General features: G+C 40.9%; 1 protein-coding gene across 1 annotated transcript; it reads right to left on the bottom strand.

Annotated features, from left to right (window-relative positions):
* Positions 1–944: 944 nt before the first annotated feature.
* LOC121887939 (myosin-6-like) lies at positions 945–11,299 on the bottom strand. Its single transcript, XM_042399112.1, has 37 exons — positions 11,096–11,299; positions 10,842–10,985; positions 10,594–10,750; positions 10,459–10,486; positions 10,240–10,345; positions 10,062–10,154; positions 9,921–9,984; positions 9,729–9,827; positions 9,531–9,634; positions 9,270–9,408; positions 9,072–9,190; positions 8,810–8,959; positions 8,522–8,692; positions 8,115–8,424; positions 7,572–7,654; positions 7,275–7,480; positions 7,051–7,174; positions 6,816–6,952; positions 5,946–6,201; positions 5,615–5,857; positions 5,361–5,537; positions 5,125–5,270; positions 4,936–5,026; positions 4,462–4,851; positions 4,050–4,176; positions 3,850–3,968; positions 3,563–3,759; positions 3,298–3,481; positions 3,042–3,207; positions 2,823–2,947; positions 2,401–2,709; positions 2,102–2,305; positions 1,722–2,018; positions 1,533–1,637; positions 1,343–1,438; positions 1,122–1,256; positions 945–1,043 (listed from the first exon to the last, which is right to left on the bottom strand). The coding sequence occupies exons 1-37, from the start codon at positions 11,297–11,299 to the stop codon at positions 1,023–1,025; spliced, it is 5,826 nt and encodes a 1,941-aa protein (XP_042255046.1). The 3' UTR covers positions 945–1,022.
* Positions 11,300–16,858: the final 5,559 nt, after the last annotated feature.

The raw sequence follows: 16,858 nt of genomic DNA, 5'->3' as shown, positions 1-16,858 counted from the left end.
TTTTACAGTCTATTCTTAAAGGTCAGAGTTTAGTAATGTATTTCTACTGCAATACCAAATAGAGCCACAAGGTGGCACCTCCCTCTGATGTGACAGACAAGAGCTGAGAGCTGTGCACATGTTGTTGTATGTCAACGACAGTGAACTCTCCCCAGTAACAGTAAGGTGCAGGTTATGATGACTATGTTCAAGTGCTCATGTATGACTAGACTATGGAGACCTGACATTGTACGGTCAATGTTAAGTACTGTAAAATAAAATAGGCAATCCCTAATCAGTTGTCCTGGAGCTTCTCCTAACTAGCTTAAATGCTGCTGTTACCTCCACCTACACCATCCCAGACACTGTGTGCCATTTGGTGCTGGTCTGGTGTACAGTAGGTTTATGAGATTTTTTGCTGAACACGTAATATTCTATATCTAGTTTGAAAAAGCGGGTGGTTTTTCATTAAGACATCAAGAAACAATAAAATATAATCCAGTGATATTGTATGTTCCAAAATCAAGTACTGTCATCTTTAAAGTGATATATCACTAAAATTACACGGAATGTCAAACTGCACTACTTGTACCATTAAAACATTTGAAGTAGTATCTTCAATGGACAGGTCAAACTGTTTTATTGTTGGATGTTAGTTTTTCAAGAATTCTTCAACTTGAACCTCATTGCCCGGTATTTAAATAAATGCTGTTCTGTGCAAACGTCACTCTGTCAGTACCTACTGATTTCCTGTTTATGGTCATGAGGACCTAAACCTTTCCTAGCATGCACTCTGAGGGGCAGGGGCAACTGTCTGTCGTAGAGCTCATACACAGAGACATTCACCCTTGCATCTATAGGCAAATAAAAGTTTCAAGTTCACCTGACTTGCTTGGACTGTTGGATATATCTGCTAGCAAAACATGAGGATATATGAAAAACACAACACAGGTTTGGATTGTTGATATGCTTCACTCTTTATTTTGCTTAGTTACTTTTAATGTGTTAAAGTGTTGAGTCTTTGAAGGTTCCAGCTGAGAGCTTCACTCACCATCATGCCCCTTCTGTGTGTGACAATGAATGACAATCATTAGTTGTGAAGAAAAAACAGAAATATGGCTGAAAATGTTGCCATCACTGACCTTGGATGCGGCATCACGGCTCTTGGTTCTCAACTTGTTGACCTGCGATTCAGCGATGTCAGCCCTCTCCTCTGCCTCATCCAGTTCATGTTGCAGTTTACGGAGCTTGGTCAGATAGCCGTTAGCTTGTTCCTCCTGTTAAATTGTTCAATTTGGTTAATTATTTTAAAAGAATGGGAGCAAGCTATGCACCTGTCGTATCAGAATACACCTGTACTTACAGCCTCCTCTGAAGATCTCTTGTAAGATTTGACCTTCAGCTGCAGTTTGTCTACCAAGTCCTGCAGACGGCTCAGATTCTTCTTGTCTTCTTCAGTCTGAACAGGGTTGAATAAGCAGAGTCGTGCATTTCTTTTTATATCTGACACAGAAAATTAATTTCAATGCGGAAAGCATATGTTTATAATATACCTGATAAGTAAGCTCCTTGATGCGTCTCTCATATTTACGGACTCCTTTCACAGAGTCACCACTCTTCCTTTGTTCAGATTCCACTTCAGCTTCCAGCTCCCTCACCTGCAGTATGAAAACAGGATCACAGTGTCACAGAAGATAAGCATCATAACCACTGAACCATCTGAACAAGTAAGTGTCCCTTACCCTAGACTCCAGCTTCTGGACCTGCTTCTTGCCACCTTTCATGGCTATTTGCTCAGCTTCATCCAGACGGTGCTGCAGGTCTTTGATGGTTTGCTCCATATTCTTCTTCATGCGCTCCAGGTGAGCGCTGGTGTCCTGCTCCTTCTTCAGCTCCTCTGCCATCATGGCAGCATCAGTAATGGCCTTCTTTGCCTTCTCTTCAGCATTTCTGCACTCCTGCACGGCCTCCTCCACCTCATTCTGAAGCTGGCATGTGTCTCCCTCCAGCTTCTTCTTCTGGTTCAGCAGGCTGGTGTTCTGCAGAGATCATCATAGAAGATTCATTAGTATGCAATATTAACAGCATTAATAGCATATAGTGGGTACAGCTTTAGACATACCTGGGAGTGCAGCAGCTGAACTCTCTCACTGACATCCAGCAGTTCCTGCTCAGCCAGTTTACGACCTCTCTCAGTCTGCTCCACCAGAGACCTCAGCTCATCCAGTTCAGCCTGCAGCAGGTTGCTACGTCTCTCCACAATGGCGATGTTCTCCTTCAGATCATCGCTGCCACGGAGAGCTTCATCCAGCTGCAGCTGGGAGTCCTGTCAAGAAAGATAATCAAATTCTTTAACTAATGAAAAGGACAAAGAAAACCATCCACAATCATGCTATCATCCACAATAAGACTCTGTACTACCTTCAGATGAGTGTGGACTCCCTTGAGCTGCTTCTGAGCCTCTGCTGCCTGCCTGTTGGCCTGGCTCAGCTGGATCTCCATCTCATTGAGATCTCCCTCCATCTTCTTCTTCACCCTGAGAGCCTCGTTTCTGCTGCGAGTCTCAGCCTCAAGGGAGCTCTGCAGACCATCCACCACTCTCTGATGGTTACGTTTGGACTGCTCCATCTCCTCGTCCTTCTCTGCCAGTTTGCGCTCAATGTCAGCCTTCACCTGGTTGAACTCAAGCTGGGAACGAAGGATCTTACCTTCCTCATGCTCAAGGGAACCCTGTTAAAAAACAGCAAATCATTTGATTTCTTTTAACGCATTGTGGCTTAAATACTTTTTTTTAAAGAATCGAAAATAGGCATATAGATAAGAAAACATTCAACATTTTTCACCTCAGCTTCCTCCAGAGCAGTTTGTATCTCAGCCTTCTCCTGCTCCAGCTGTTTACGGATCTTCTCCAGCTCATGGATGCTCTTCCCTCCCTCACCAAGTTGCTCAGTCAGATCAGAAATTTCCTCTGTTTGGACATATTCATTCATATTTTACCCTTTCTTCTCCCTATTTATGTTAAATGATAGATCGTTTAAATCGTTTTAATTTTGTATTCCTACCTTGGAGATTTTTGTTTTCTCGTTTCATGGTCTCCAGATGATCCAGAGATTCTTCATAAGAGTTCTTCAGTTTGAAGAGCTCGGTGCTGAGAGAACGAGCCTCTTTCTGGGCGCCTTCCAGCTCTGTCTGGGACTCCTCATACTTCTGCTTCCACTCAGCAAGGACCTGGTTAGATAATATTCCACATGACATTATTCAGTATTACTTCATCCATTCATATTTCCCTCAAGTGCCATTTTTGCCTTCTGTCATCACCTTGTCAAAGTTTCTTTGTTTCTTGTCCAAGGCTGCAGCAGCAGCATTCGATCTCTCCACATCCACCATGAGATCCTCAATCTCACTCAGAAGCCTGTGTTTGGTTTTCTCCAGGGAGGAACATTTAGCATTAACAGCTTCAACAGCTTCCTCTGCATCCTGCAGACGCTGGGCCAGTTTCTTCCTATTTGACATATTACAATCATTCTCAGTCACTCTTAAAATCATGTCATCACTGTCAAAGAGGACACACAATGGTTCTTACTTTGCTTCTTCCAGCTCCTCAGTCCTCTGGATGGCATCAGTTTCGTACTTTGTTCTCCACTGAGCCACTTCAGAGTTGGCCTTGGACATGCCGCGTTGGAGCTCGGCTTTGGCCTCCTGCTCCTCCTCAAACTGCTCTCTCAGCAAATCACAGTCATGGCGAGAGGACTGCACTGCATGGGCAAGTGCGTTCTTGGCCTGAAAAGTGATGACATAAGCTGTGATGAACATACTGTCAAATTAACCCAAAGTCTAACTGGATACTGCATTTATATTCATTTAAGATACCTTGACTTCCTCCTCTAGCTGTCTCTTGAGGTCTTCAATCTGCTGAGTGTAAGACTGCTTCCCTCTGGTCAGCTGGGAGACCAAAGAGTCCTTCTCCTCCAGCTGTCTGGAAAGCTCACCTTTTGTTAAGAAAGACTGAAATGATCCTCCCATTTTAAATGTTATATATTCAATTTCAAAGATTTAAAGATGTGTCCTACCATTCTCAGTTTGAAGCTTTGCTTTCTGCATGGTAAAATCATTGATGATACGCTGGCTTTCATCAGTTTTAGTCCTCAGTTCACTCATTTGATCTTCAAGAGTGCGACACAGTTTCTCCAGGTTTGTCTGAAAATAAAACGCATTTGCTTTGTGAGGCTTTGAGCTTAATGCTGGATTCATCATGCTAACAGTGAGAATGCTAACAGGCTGATCTTTATCAGGTATAATGTTCACCATCTTCACTCTCTTAGTTATGTGTGTTAGCAATGCAACATTTGCTAATTAGCTCTAAACACATTGCCATCCCATGAAGGCATCGGTAAAAATCTGTGGGAAATAGGAAACCATAGGATCAAACTAGCTTCAGCATAGCATACTTTTTAGCCTTCAGGGTTTGTTGGTCATACTCACTTTGGACTTGGAAATCTGCTCCATATTGGAGACCACGTCATCCAGCTCCAGTCTGAGCTCGCTCTTCTCTTTCTCCAGCTTCTGTTTGACTCTTTGCAGGTTGTCAATCTGCTCTCCCAGGTCAGCCACGCTGTCTGCGTTCTTCTTTCTCAGTGCAGCAGCAGTGGCTTCATGCTGCAGAGTGGCCTCTTCGAGGTCTCTGCGCATCTTCTGAAACTCAGACTCCCTCTTCTTGTTCATCTCAATCTGGGCAGCAGTGGCTCCTCCAGCCTCCTCCAGCCTCTCACTGATCTCCTCCAGCTCTCTGGACAAGTCGGCCCTCTGTTTCTCCACCTTAGCTCGGGCAGCTCGCTCTGCCTCCAGTTCTTCCTCCAGCTCTTCAATGCGGGCCTTGACGAATTGATCAGAGGATTAGAAATTTTATGTAGGAATTCACATAATGAAGAGATAACAAGTTGCAGTTTGTGCAGTTACCTGTAACTCCTTCAGTTTTTTCTGTAGTTGAGTACCCATGGCCTGTTCGTCCTCAATCTTACTCAGTTGCTGGCTGATTTCAAAGTCTTTCCTACATTTAAATGATCAAATGGTTCACCTTAGTAATCTGTTGTTGTAGTATGATAGGTACTGTGCTTGGGATTTTCTTTCTAAAACATTTTAGCCTACTTTTTGAGTTTTTCCTCCAGCTGCTGCTTGTCATTTTCCAGATCCATTACATTTTCTTGGGTCAACTTCAAGTCCCCCTCCAGTTTTCTCTTGGCTCTTTCCAGATCCATCCTCACTTTCTTCTCTTGTTCCAACGATCCTTCAAGCTAACAAACAAAACATTCCACACATTTACTCCATAACATTTGTCTCCACTACTTGAAATTTAGTCAGAAATAACATTTAAGTATACTCACATCATCGACTTGCTGCTCCAGCTTGGTTTTGGCCTTGGTCAAAGTGTTGACTTTGTCCTCCTCACTCTGAAGATCGTCCAGCGTTTGCTGATGAGCCTCCTGAAGAGCTTTCTTCTCTTTAGTCAGCTTGGCAATGATTTCATCCAAAGCTGCCATCTCTTCAGTCATGTTTTTAACCTAAATTATTATTTAGTTAGCACACCTGTTCTGGTCAAAAATATGTTCTATCAAAACAAGTCAAAATAATTTGTTACCTTGTTCTCAGTGGCATGCTTTTCTTTTTCCACTTTAGCCAGAGTCAACTCCAGATCATCAATATCTTTCTTGAGTTCTGAGCACTCGTCCTCTAGCTTCCTCTTCTTGGCAGTCAGCTCTGCATTCATTTCCTCTTCATCTTCTAGTCTCTCTGTCAGCTCTTTGGATTTGGCCTCGAGCTGGATCTTACTTTTGATCAGACCCTCACAGCGCTCCTCTGCATCAACAAGATTATCTTGTTCCTACAGATGGTTCAAAAAACAATATTGTAAATCGTTACACTAGAATAAATCTGTGTAATGTTTAGGTAAAGTGAAAGGCTTATCTTACAGATTGGACTTGGAGCTGCAGGTCGTTCTTCTCTTGGAGAAGGGTGACCATTTTTTCCTCCAGCTCTTTCTTGCGAGCTTCAGATTTAGCGTAAGCCTCTTTGAGTTTTGTGAACTCCTCCTTCATGTTTGCCATCTCCTTCTCAGTCTCTGCTGTTTTCAGCAAAGGTTTGATCTTGAAGTACATCTTCATCCAGGGCCAATTCTTGACACCCATGAAGGCACGTACGTTCCACTGGATCACCAGTAAAGAGTCCCTATGGATAACATCAAAATGTTTGAGTCCAATTTGGGTGTCTCTCCAGTACCTTTTCTTTTTAGCATGGCACTATGTATGGCAGTGTCAGTTGGTAAGTTCACCACTTTGGTCTAGACATAAATATCTCAACAACTCTTGGATGGATTATCATGAAATTCTGTACATGCATATATGATCCACTGAGAATTCATTTTAACTGGGATTGGTGACTGAAGGAAAGTGTGAATAACTGACTTTTCCTTCAGTGCCTCTATGAGCTTCACATTTGTGGTTTCGGTAAAATATCTCAACAACTATTATTGGAGCGATTGCCAGGAAATTTGGTACAGACATCCATGTCCCACTCAGGAGTCATCAGAGTTGACATTCTAATCACTACTTTTTGTACTTTGTGTTTACTGCTAATTGGAAAATGTCAACATGCTAACATGCTAAACAAAGATGCTGAATATGATTAAAATTATACATGCAAGTTAGCATTGTCACATGTTACAATGCTGGTACATTTAGCTCAAAGCTCTGCTATGTCTAAGTACAGCCTCACAGAGCCGCTAGAATGGCTGTAAATTCTTAATCTTGTTTTACAATGAATATGAGATGTTGAGCACCAACCTGCGCTCAACAATTTTCTGGAACTCAATTCTGGCGAGTAATCCTCTGGCTCTCGCTTGAATTCCAGTGAGGATGAGAGCGAGACGATCATCTCTCATCTCCTCAAGAAGACCCAGCAGACCAGCTTTGAAGAACACCTTGTATTGACAGAAACTTTTTTAACTTCCCCCAAGAAAAAGGACTAATTTCATCATTCAACCCTGTTCATGTTACTTTATGTAGACACAGAACCAACCTTTGTGTGTCCCAGCTTGTACTGCTCATGGTCGATATCCAGAGAGCCCAGCAGTTTTTCTGCTCCTTTCTTGTTGTCAATGAACTGCCCCTCAGGGATAGCATTGGGATTGAGGATACGGTATCTGAAATGGCGACAAATGTACCAAATCTATGAGAACATTTTTACCATGATGCAGTTCTAGATGTAGAAAGATTGTTTTATTACTTTTGCATTTAGAGTACCTTTGTTTGAAGTCTCCATACTGGATCCTGTTAGGGAATCCCTTCCTGCAGATCCTGATGCCTTCCAGCACACCGTTACAGCGTAGCTGGTGCATGACCAGAGGATTCTCCATCGCCCCAGGAGTCTTGGTCTCATTGGGGATGATGCAGCGGACAAAGTGGGGGTGAGTTGACCTGAGGTTGGTCATCAGTTTGTTCAGATTCTCCTGTAAGAGTAAAAAGATATTCATCAAACTCAAAGATGTCTTTACCTTATGACTCTTTGAACAGATGTTAAAAAATGTAAAGTTCATTCACCCTATGCAATGCAGACACGGTCTGAAAGGAAGAACCTTTCTTCTTTCCTCCCTTGCCTCCCTTGCCTCCACCTGACTCCTGGGCTGTATATAATGTTCAAATGTTCAATATTCATAATTAATATTTCATATCCAGATGTATCAATACATACATATATATATGTATCAATTCAACATATTTCAAGTGTTTTAAAGGGCACATATCATGCACATTTCCAGGTCTATATTTTAAAAATCTGATCTGAAATGGTGGCAATGCAAACAACCCATTGAATAGCCTCAGCAAAAACTTTAGCAACAAAGGCTTTGGAACAGGCAGTCGTTTGTGGGCATGCACAAACAATCTGATGTCAGTTTGACAAGGAAGTGGAGGTAACTTTGCAAATGGAGCGTTCAGAGCAGGTCGAAGTCTAGGCTTTTGACTTTCAGGCAGAATTTTTACACACGTTGACCTCAAATTACATAGACATCCAACATTATAATGGTAAATAAATGTCAGAAAAGCACAAACAGCATATTATGTTCCCTTATAGTATGAATGTACCTGATTCTGCTCCAGCATAACCAATGAAAAGATTGGACAACACCTTCAGAGTGGACTTCTGGAAGAGTCCCACCACAGTCTCATTCAGTGGATCCTTGTTCTTCTCCAGCCAGTTAGTGATGTTGTAATCAACAACACCAGCATAGTGAGCCAGGGAGAAATGAGCCTCTGGTTTCCCCTTAACAATCCTCGGCTTCTGGAAGTTGGGACTTTTACCCAGATGGTTGTCATACAGTTTGGCTTTAAATGTTTGATCGCTGGCTTTGGGGAACATGCACTCCTCTTCAAGGATGGACATGATGCCCATGGGCTAAAGGGAAATAGACATAGTATAGTATAGTATAGTATAGTATAGTATGGTAGACAATAATAGAATTTCTATGATCTGCAAGTTTGAAAACACCAACCTTCTCAATGAGTTCAATGCAGGCTGCCAAGTCCATACCAAAGTCAATGAACTCCCACACGATGCCCTCTTTCTTGTACTCCTCTTGCTCCAGCACAAACATGTGGTGGTTGAAGAACTGCTGCAGCTTCTCATTAGTGTAGTTGATGCACAGTTGCTCAAAGGTGTTGAACTGTACATTTGATGAAATGTTTGAGAGAGAAGATAATAGTTTTCCTGTTTCATTGTATATTCTTTCAAAAATACAGTTGTTTTTATGCAATGTGGTTATTTAATCTCTGACACTCACATCAAAGATCTCAAATCCAGCAATGTCCAGCACACCGATGAAGTACTGGCGGGGTTGCTTGGTGTCCAGAGATTGGTTGATTCTCACCACCATCCACAAGAACATTTTCTCATACACCGATTTGGACAGTGCACCAATAGAGTAGTACACCTATTTTTTATCAATTAAAACAGAGTGTTGATCATGTAAAAGTTTGTTTTTTTAGCACTATGCTTTTCTTAAGTATGTATTTGCGTTGACAACCCTTTGTACGAAGTCTCACCTGCTGAACACTCTGACCTTTGGTGACCCACTCATTTCCGACCTTGACCCTTGGGTGGCACAGGCCCTTCAACATGTCAGCAGAGTTCAAGCCCATCAGATATGCAATCTTGTCCATATCTGCAACAGTACAAGAAAAGTTTCAGAGTATATGACTATAGAGTTTTTGGAGTGATAAAGATTTGGAAGCCATGCTTACCCTCTGTGCCATCAGCCTCTGCCTGCTCCTCCCTCTGCTTCTGCTTAAACTTCATGTTTCCAAAATGCATGATGGCACCAGTCAACTTGTAAATGCTGTTCTTCTCCTCTTGGGTGAAGCCCAACACATCAAAAGCTTCCTAATAAAATGAATAATAATAATAATAAAATTGTTCATCACAATTTTTTATTAAAATGCAAGGCCCCGTGGTACTGTAGGTTACCTCAATGTTTGATAAATACAGTACTGTATATTCCTTACATCAGTTGCCATTAACTCATCAGCATCATTAATTGATTGAACAGAGATCTCTCCTTGCGAGATGAAAGCATAGTCATAGGGGTTGCTTGTTATAAGCAGCATCTCTGAAAAATAGAATACATTTAATTGTAAAATGTGATGTCTTTCAATAAACATTATGTGTTGTCTGCATTTAATAGATGGATGATTGGTTCTTACCCAGCAGCTCTGGTTTCTTTTGGGACAGAATCTGATAGAAGATGTGGTAGTCTCTCTCAGCCTTGAGCTGATAAGTGACACGAGACTTCTCCAGCAGATCTGAAAAACATGTAACATATTGGTATTAAGATATATTCCGGTCCTGTAAGAACTCTTTTCCTAACATTAATTATTTATGTACTGTGTACTTACAAGTTTCAATATCAGCTGAAGACAGTTTGCCACTGACTCCAAAATGAATTCGAATGAATTTACCCTGTAATGAGAAAATGTTGGTTAGATGTTGTAAACATAACACATTCATGTCTGTGCTTGTCCAATGACCGAACTTACAAATCTGGAGGAGTTGTCATTTCTGATGGTCTTGGCGTTTCCAAAAGCCTCCAGAGCAGGGTTAGCCTGGATGATTTGATCCTCCAGGGTGCCCTGTGGTTGAAATGGATGCAAAATTTAAGCCCAAAAATTAAAAACACCATTTATTATGTTTATTATAATATACACATAATCCAACCTTTTTCTCTTGAGAAGCATCCTTCTTGCCAGTAACAGCTGCAATGCTGGCGAAATACTGGATGACTCTCTTGGTGTTCACAGTCTTTCCTGCTCCAGATTCTCCACTGGGGATGAAAACCACTGAACATGTAAACTGAACATGTCATGAAGATATTTGTAAAAACAGAATCAGTGCTCTTCAAAAGAGAAACAGATATGATTTTTATGAATTACTTACGTAATAAGGATAGACTGGTTTTCTCTGTCTGCAAGATTTAAGACAATGATCAGTGTCAGTTCTTTGAACATTTGCATGGTGTCAGAGAGAACAGTACAGTTTCCAAACGCAAAGTGGACATTGAGGTGAACATACCTGACAGCATGTACTGGTAGGCGTTGTCAGAGATAGAGTAGATGTGAGGAGGAGCTTCAGTCCTCTTCTTTCCTCTGTAGGCATTGACCACCGCCTGATCGTACACTGGCAGCCACTTGTAGGGGTTGACAGTCACACAGAACAGCCCTGAGTAGGTCTGTGGACAAAGACACATAAAAGTTGTACTTGTTAATGGTAATAAGGTTTCTGACACTGGAGAGATCAGAAGATTTGTGGTCATTACTCACGTAGATCATCCATGCTGCATAACGCTCTTTGAGGTTAAACAGCACAGCAGGTTCGTGGAGGAAGGTGAACATCGCCATGTCCTCAATTTTATCAAACTTTGGCGGGTTCTGAGGGTGGATGTCTTCCTCCTTATGGGTTGCAGTCTGTAAGGGTTTAAAGCAGGAAAGTCAGATAAGTATAAGCTAATCACTTTGTTTGCTGTGACATCACTACCTCCCCTTCACTACACAGTACATGTAGTTGTCTGACTTACTTTCCCAAACTCAGTCTCAACGGTGACTTTGCCGCCATCCCTGCTGGTGATTGTGGCTTTAACGTACTCCACCTCAGGGTCGGGTACAAAACATTGCTTCTTCATGTCGAAGGGTCGGGTCTGGGCCTCCAGACGCTCCTTCTCTGACTTTCTCAGGAAGGAAGCTGCTGACCCAAACTCCGCCATGAGGGCGTCACCTGACATCTTGGCACCTGTACCGTAAAAAGTAACAACCTTACAGAAAGTGTACAAAACATAATTTACAATTCACAATTCATTGTTTGTGCTGTCACTTAAGAGATGATGTAGATTTAAACCAGATTGATTGTCAATGTCATTTTACCTTTGTTTTCACCCCTTTCTCAAATTGATGTAATTTACCTGTTGCAGATTATACAGAAAAAAATACCATTAAGCAAACTTGCAACACTTCACAATATGTACTGTTAAACCAACAGATTTAATGTAGAATATAATCGTCTATTAAGATTCTCCACCACAGTACTCACCCTCAGGCTGTTTGACAACATGTAGTGTCCCGGGCCTCCAGCTTTCTTTATAAAGGATGTTGTCCAACCCTACAAGGCAGAGAAATGAATTATTCAGATCTTCCATATGATATTTACGAGGTGGAGGTGTTTACCTCTTTGACTTATAAGGCAGACACTAAGCACATTCACATCGTAACCATTTGTTCTCATGCTCCCAATAAGGAGAACCTGCTGGTGATGACACCAGCACAACAATGTAAATTTCAGAGCCTTTGTTCTATTTTAGCCCACCCATTCTCATTCTTTTATATGGCGTTATAAGAATATGGGCACACCATTGTTTTAGTCTTTTTTTAATTTGTTTGCACCAAAACCTGAGGCATGACTTGTGAAATCTTTGCTGTTGACTAAATTCTTGAAACACAAAGGCATGGAACATATGGACACATCCATCTTCTGCTGACGCAGGCAAGGTCGCAGTGATCCATGCATGTGTAAGCTCTGGCCCTTCTCGTCAACTGTTCCTTCTCTTTATCCTTGAGAACAAAGATAAACCTGTGAAATACTTCCTCTGACACTTGTGAGGTTTGTTTGATTGCCAGACCTTGCCCTGTCATTGTTCCATAGCAGGTGTTTTATATTTGTATAGGTCAGTGGACATAAATAAATGCTTTAAGACAACATATGGAGGGACAACTCTCAATGAGCCTAAGATGGTGATGTATGTAGTAGTGCAACCCAAGTGTTTATTCAGTTTAATAAAAAGTCTCATTAATAATTATTTGAAGGTGGTTATTATATGTAAAATATAAAAGTAAAAGATATTTTACCATATATTGCTCAGCTTGGTCCCACATAACTCACATATGGGTACAATAACATAGATAGTCAGCATTAAAATGGCAGTAATTTAGAAAAAGTAATTTATTATAATAATAAAAATGAGTATAAAGTGAACCAGACATAAACACATCAATCAATCAGAGATGATTGAAAGCCGGCTAAAGAGGCTCAGATGTTTAACAAACTGTTGAGTCGAAGGGCTTTGATCTTCTTAACCCCTCCAAGTGTCGCCTTCCTTAAGGTTAAGATAGCTGTCGGGGTTTCACTGCCCAAGGAAAGTGACAAGTAACAAGGTGCTAATTGTTGTTTTGTAAAAAGATTCCTTTGCAGGACCTAAACATGCCACTTGAGAATCTCTTCAAGAGTCACAAATTCACACCTCGAGTTTAGCTTTGACCTGGCGGGATTGGAGGTGACTTCCCCAACGATGTCCTCAGTCCGGATCTCAGCTGTCTGCTCGACTCTCAGCAGTCAGTCTTACACATGACGGTCCAGGAATATGTTTGGGAGTGAGCTGCTGTTGACTTAAAGTACGTAAGGTTGTCAATATGTACTTTCATCTCAAACCTCTGAGAGAAAGTCCCCACTGACAGTTATGTACACACTAAATCTCAAAATTTAGAATGAAATATAGTTATAGTACTTTTTATTATTTGCAGTTACACTGTTTGTTTTTGATTAGATGGAAACATATCAATTCCTGTGTGACATAAAGATGAGAATACAGATTAAAATGAAACAAATGCAATTTAACTCATAATCTGACGTGCCAGATGGTTTGTTACACAGAACCATCTGAGAAGTCGTCCATGGAAGATGTTTGGAAAAGGGCAGGTGCTTTCAAAAATACTTGGCAGGTGTCTATCACAGTGTATCACCGTCTTACCTTGTGAGGCAGCTGGATTTGCAACACTGATGGATTCTCGCGTGATCTTGTGATGTCATGATCTCGTGAATCCAGCTGCCTCACAAGATAAGATCACTTTTTTATTTTTGAAAAAAAAACACCCCTGTGAAGCTAATAGAAAATTATTGCTTGTAATGATCATCACTAGAATTACATCACATACAGTATATTACATTTTATGTGACATTTAAGATAGAGGTAAAAAAGAAAATGTTAGCTTATATGTAAGAATGATCATGTTTCAGGATTTTGAGGGCTCTGTATGTCTCATACTGTACTGGATTAAAGCTGGATTACCAACCAGGCAAAGCAGGTAACTTTCCCGAGGCCTCAGACTCTCAGGGCTCCAGGTTAAGCATGTGGCAATGATTTTGTGGTAGTTTAACTAAATGTCTAATTTTGAGGTTACCCTTGTAGAGGGATCCTGAGTTAATTAAGCCTTTATTATTTCAGAATATATTGTGCTTACATTGTACATTTTTCAAGTTAAGTTGAAACATTTTTGAGCTATCAGGCCCTGGCTGACTCTCTCTTTTGCTCCACACTGTGTAGACTGAAGACCTCAGGGATTTGACAGGACCAAAGGAGCTATAGTCTGACAGAATTGAAGTCAGTCACCTCCAAAAACATACTATAGACTTATTTTTTCTATTATATTTGTTTAATCTTTTTGTCAGGTTTACAGTATTTGTGGAGCTCACTCTCACAAACAGTGTGTCACAGAACTTTACAGACCCACATCTATGACAGCTCCTAATCTAGCCCAAACTCCCCAATCAAAAACAGGTTAGTAGCTCCTCCTCAGACGCTGGAGCTGTAGTAGGAGCTGAAGATAGGAGAAAACAGATTTAACAAGATTTCACCAAGTTAACAACATTCACACACCCACTGCTGCCTCTTGTCATCCTTTAATATAGTGTCATTTCTGATGAGGCGTTGTGAATAAATGTCAACCAGTTTTAAGGGGCACTTTCATGAGTACTATGATTGAAAAAGCTGCGCAGTTATTAATGTCAATTAATGCCTGTTGTATCATCACCAAGATACAAAATGTGCCTTTACAATCTAACAGGAGACAGATCTCTCATCTGAAACTGGAGGTTAAAACTAGAAATAGTGGTCTGCTGCTAGCCTTACCTTGTATTGTTGTTAATGCTGTACTACTTTTACAGTGTGATATAAACAAGTTACAGTTTCAGCAATACAAACATAGCAGAAGAATGTCTGATACATTAATTCAATGTACACACTATACTGTAGTAACTGAAAACTTAATTTCTCACTAAAACTTAAATACACTTCACATGGTTTTGATTTGATGTTTCTTTCACCCAATTCCTGTAATAAAACTTAATTTCAAGTGTAGTTTTGATTTTATTTTAATTAGTTTATAGTGCAATACAAGTTTCCAACATGAAGACACATACTGCATGACACAGCACAAGACAAGAGGGAGAACTAGACTCAAACAAATTGAAAAAAGGAGAAAAAAGCAATATAGCAGCAACAATAACAAGAACAACAAGAACAACAAAAAACAAACAAAAAAAGTATAACATTTGGCTTAGATTTTCTTATTGTTGTATGCGTGTGTGTGTGTGTGTGTGTGTGTGTGTGTGTGTGTGTGTGTGTGTGTGTGTGTGTATGCTCTGGACAATGCCCTTTCTTCCACGTTCTCCTCGCTCTTCATCTTTCAGCTTTTTCTCTCCACACACACAGATGTCTGAGGACAAAACACAGGGGTTCTCACCAGCTGTCTGCACAAACAAAAACACAAACCGTTTTTACTCTGGCAGAAGAAAGAGACAGTACTGTATATTTATTATTCCAATCACACCGGCACCTGAGCTGACTCCACCCTGACATGTGCTATATGTCTGCCAAACTCTTCTCTTCTGGTGAGTTTTACATTGTTTTACCTGTGTCCATCTACCAGTGGGTCCATCCATCTCTAACGCAGAGGGATCATGTATGAGCAGGCAGCAGTGCATCTCACACAGGCTTTCTCTATCACACCAGGTCTGTGTGTGTGTGTGTGTGTGTGTATGTGTGTATGACTTAAGTCACTTTCAGGGACACACACTAGACTTAAGACCAATTGATTTGGGATGGCTTGTGCAATTGGGGACAAATGCTTGGGGGGGCGGTTCTGTGTGAAAAATATAGAGGGGAGAAAGAGAAAAAGGGGGAGACTATTAACCAAAGGAAGAAAGAAAGAGAAAAAAATAACATGCATTGCTCTTGGAGTGCATCGCTTGTTAGGCTCTAAGGACAAAGAGGCCAGAATTTTATGTATTTATTTATTTTTATTTATTTTCCCTTCCTTCTTCTTCTTTCTTTTCATTTATTTTTGTTTGTCGCTTGGTTTTATCATTTTTTTAATTCTTAATTGTTAGCTCTCTTTCCCTTCTCCTCTTCCTTGCTTTCTTTGCTCTCTCCTGCTTGAGGTGCCCACCAGTCTCGTAGGACTGTTTCAGGTCAGATCCCCTTTGGAACAGCCCCCTCCCCTACAAGAGGGGTCTGTTCAACTTGGTCTGAGGAGCAGCTTTCTATTTGGAGAGGGGCTTAGCAGAGATCAGGTCCTCTGACTCCAAGCTGTCCCAAATCAATCCAACATCCCCCCCCCCCCCCCCCCCCCCCCCCCCCCCCCCTCCCCAATCATTCAGATATGGTTGGAATAAAGGGGTGAAAAAACATAACAGAACAAAACATAACAAAAGATAGATAAAAATAAATGATTGAATAATAATGATACATTTTTGAAAAAGTTTTTTTTAAAAAGCGGTCGTTTTTATAGTTGCGATGACAAATGAACTTGACATGCAGTGCAGCAGGTTTGATCTTGTCCACACGTGTTGAGTGCCGTGTAGCTGTTGGCATCCTTCAGCGTGACAATGAGGCGTAACCCGACCCGTCTTTTCTGCTGGTCGTTGTCTCGTTTCTTTTGTCCTTGAGGACAAAGATAACTCGTTGACATTCACACTGAATGCCTTTCTTTGATTTAGGTGGACAGCTTGAGAGGTACATTTGGATCTGTACATTAAATAGCAACACATTTCCTGACCATACACAGAGTGTCTAATCACTGCTCTGCATTTTATTCTATCTAATACAGGTTTATACAGGTTTATGCATACTGTATGTAGTTCATGTGACTTATGTGGGTTTGGTTGTGGGTTTTGCACAAATAAACTTAGTAATTACAACAAGCAGGGAATACAGCTGAGTGGTGACGCAAATCAACTCTGATATGTGAGCAGAGGGACATGAGAGGTCATGTCAGTCAGCGGTTGGAAAAAGTTTTCTTTAGACTTTCACTCAGACTTTACTGGTCTGATCTTTGCATTTTAGTTGCTCAAAAAGGATAAATGTAACTCAACAGGAGGAAGACATGAAGTACTGGACTGTGCTGCTTTAGCTCTAATCAGTGAGCATTCTGTATTTAATGTAACATGACTGTTTGTTTTTTCTTCTAAGTATTTGTATTTATTTCTCATGAGCCATGTCATCTTTCATCTTTAT

Source organism: Thunnus maccoyii, chromosome 21 (assembly GCF_910596095.1).
Source record: "Thunnus maccoyii chromosome 21, fThuMac1.1, whole genome shotgun sequence".
NCBI lineage: Eukaryota > Metazoa > Chordata > Actinopteri > Scombriformes > Scombridae > Thunnus > Thunnus maccoyii.
Note: the sequence above shows the minus strand (reverse complement) of the source record. Positions and strands in the feature narration are given on the sequence as shown.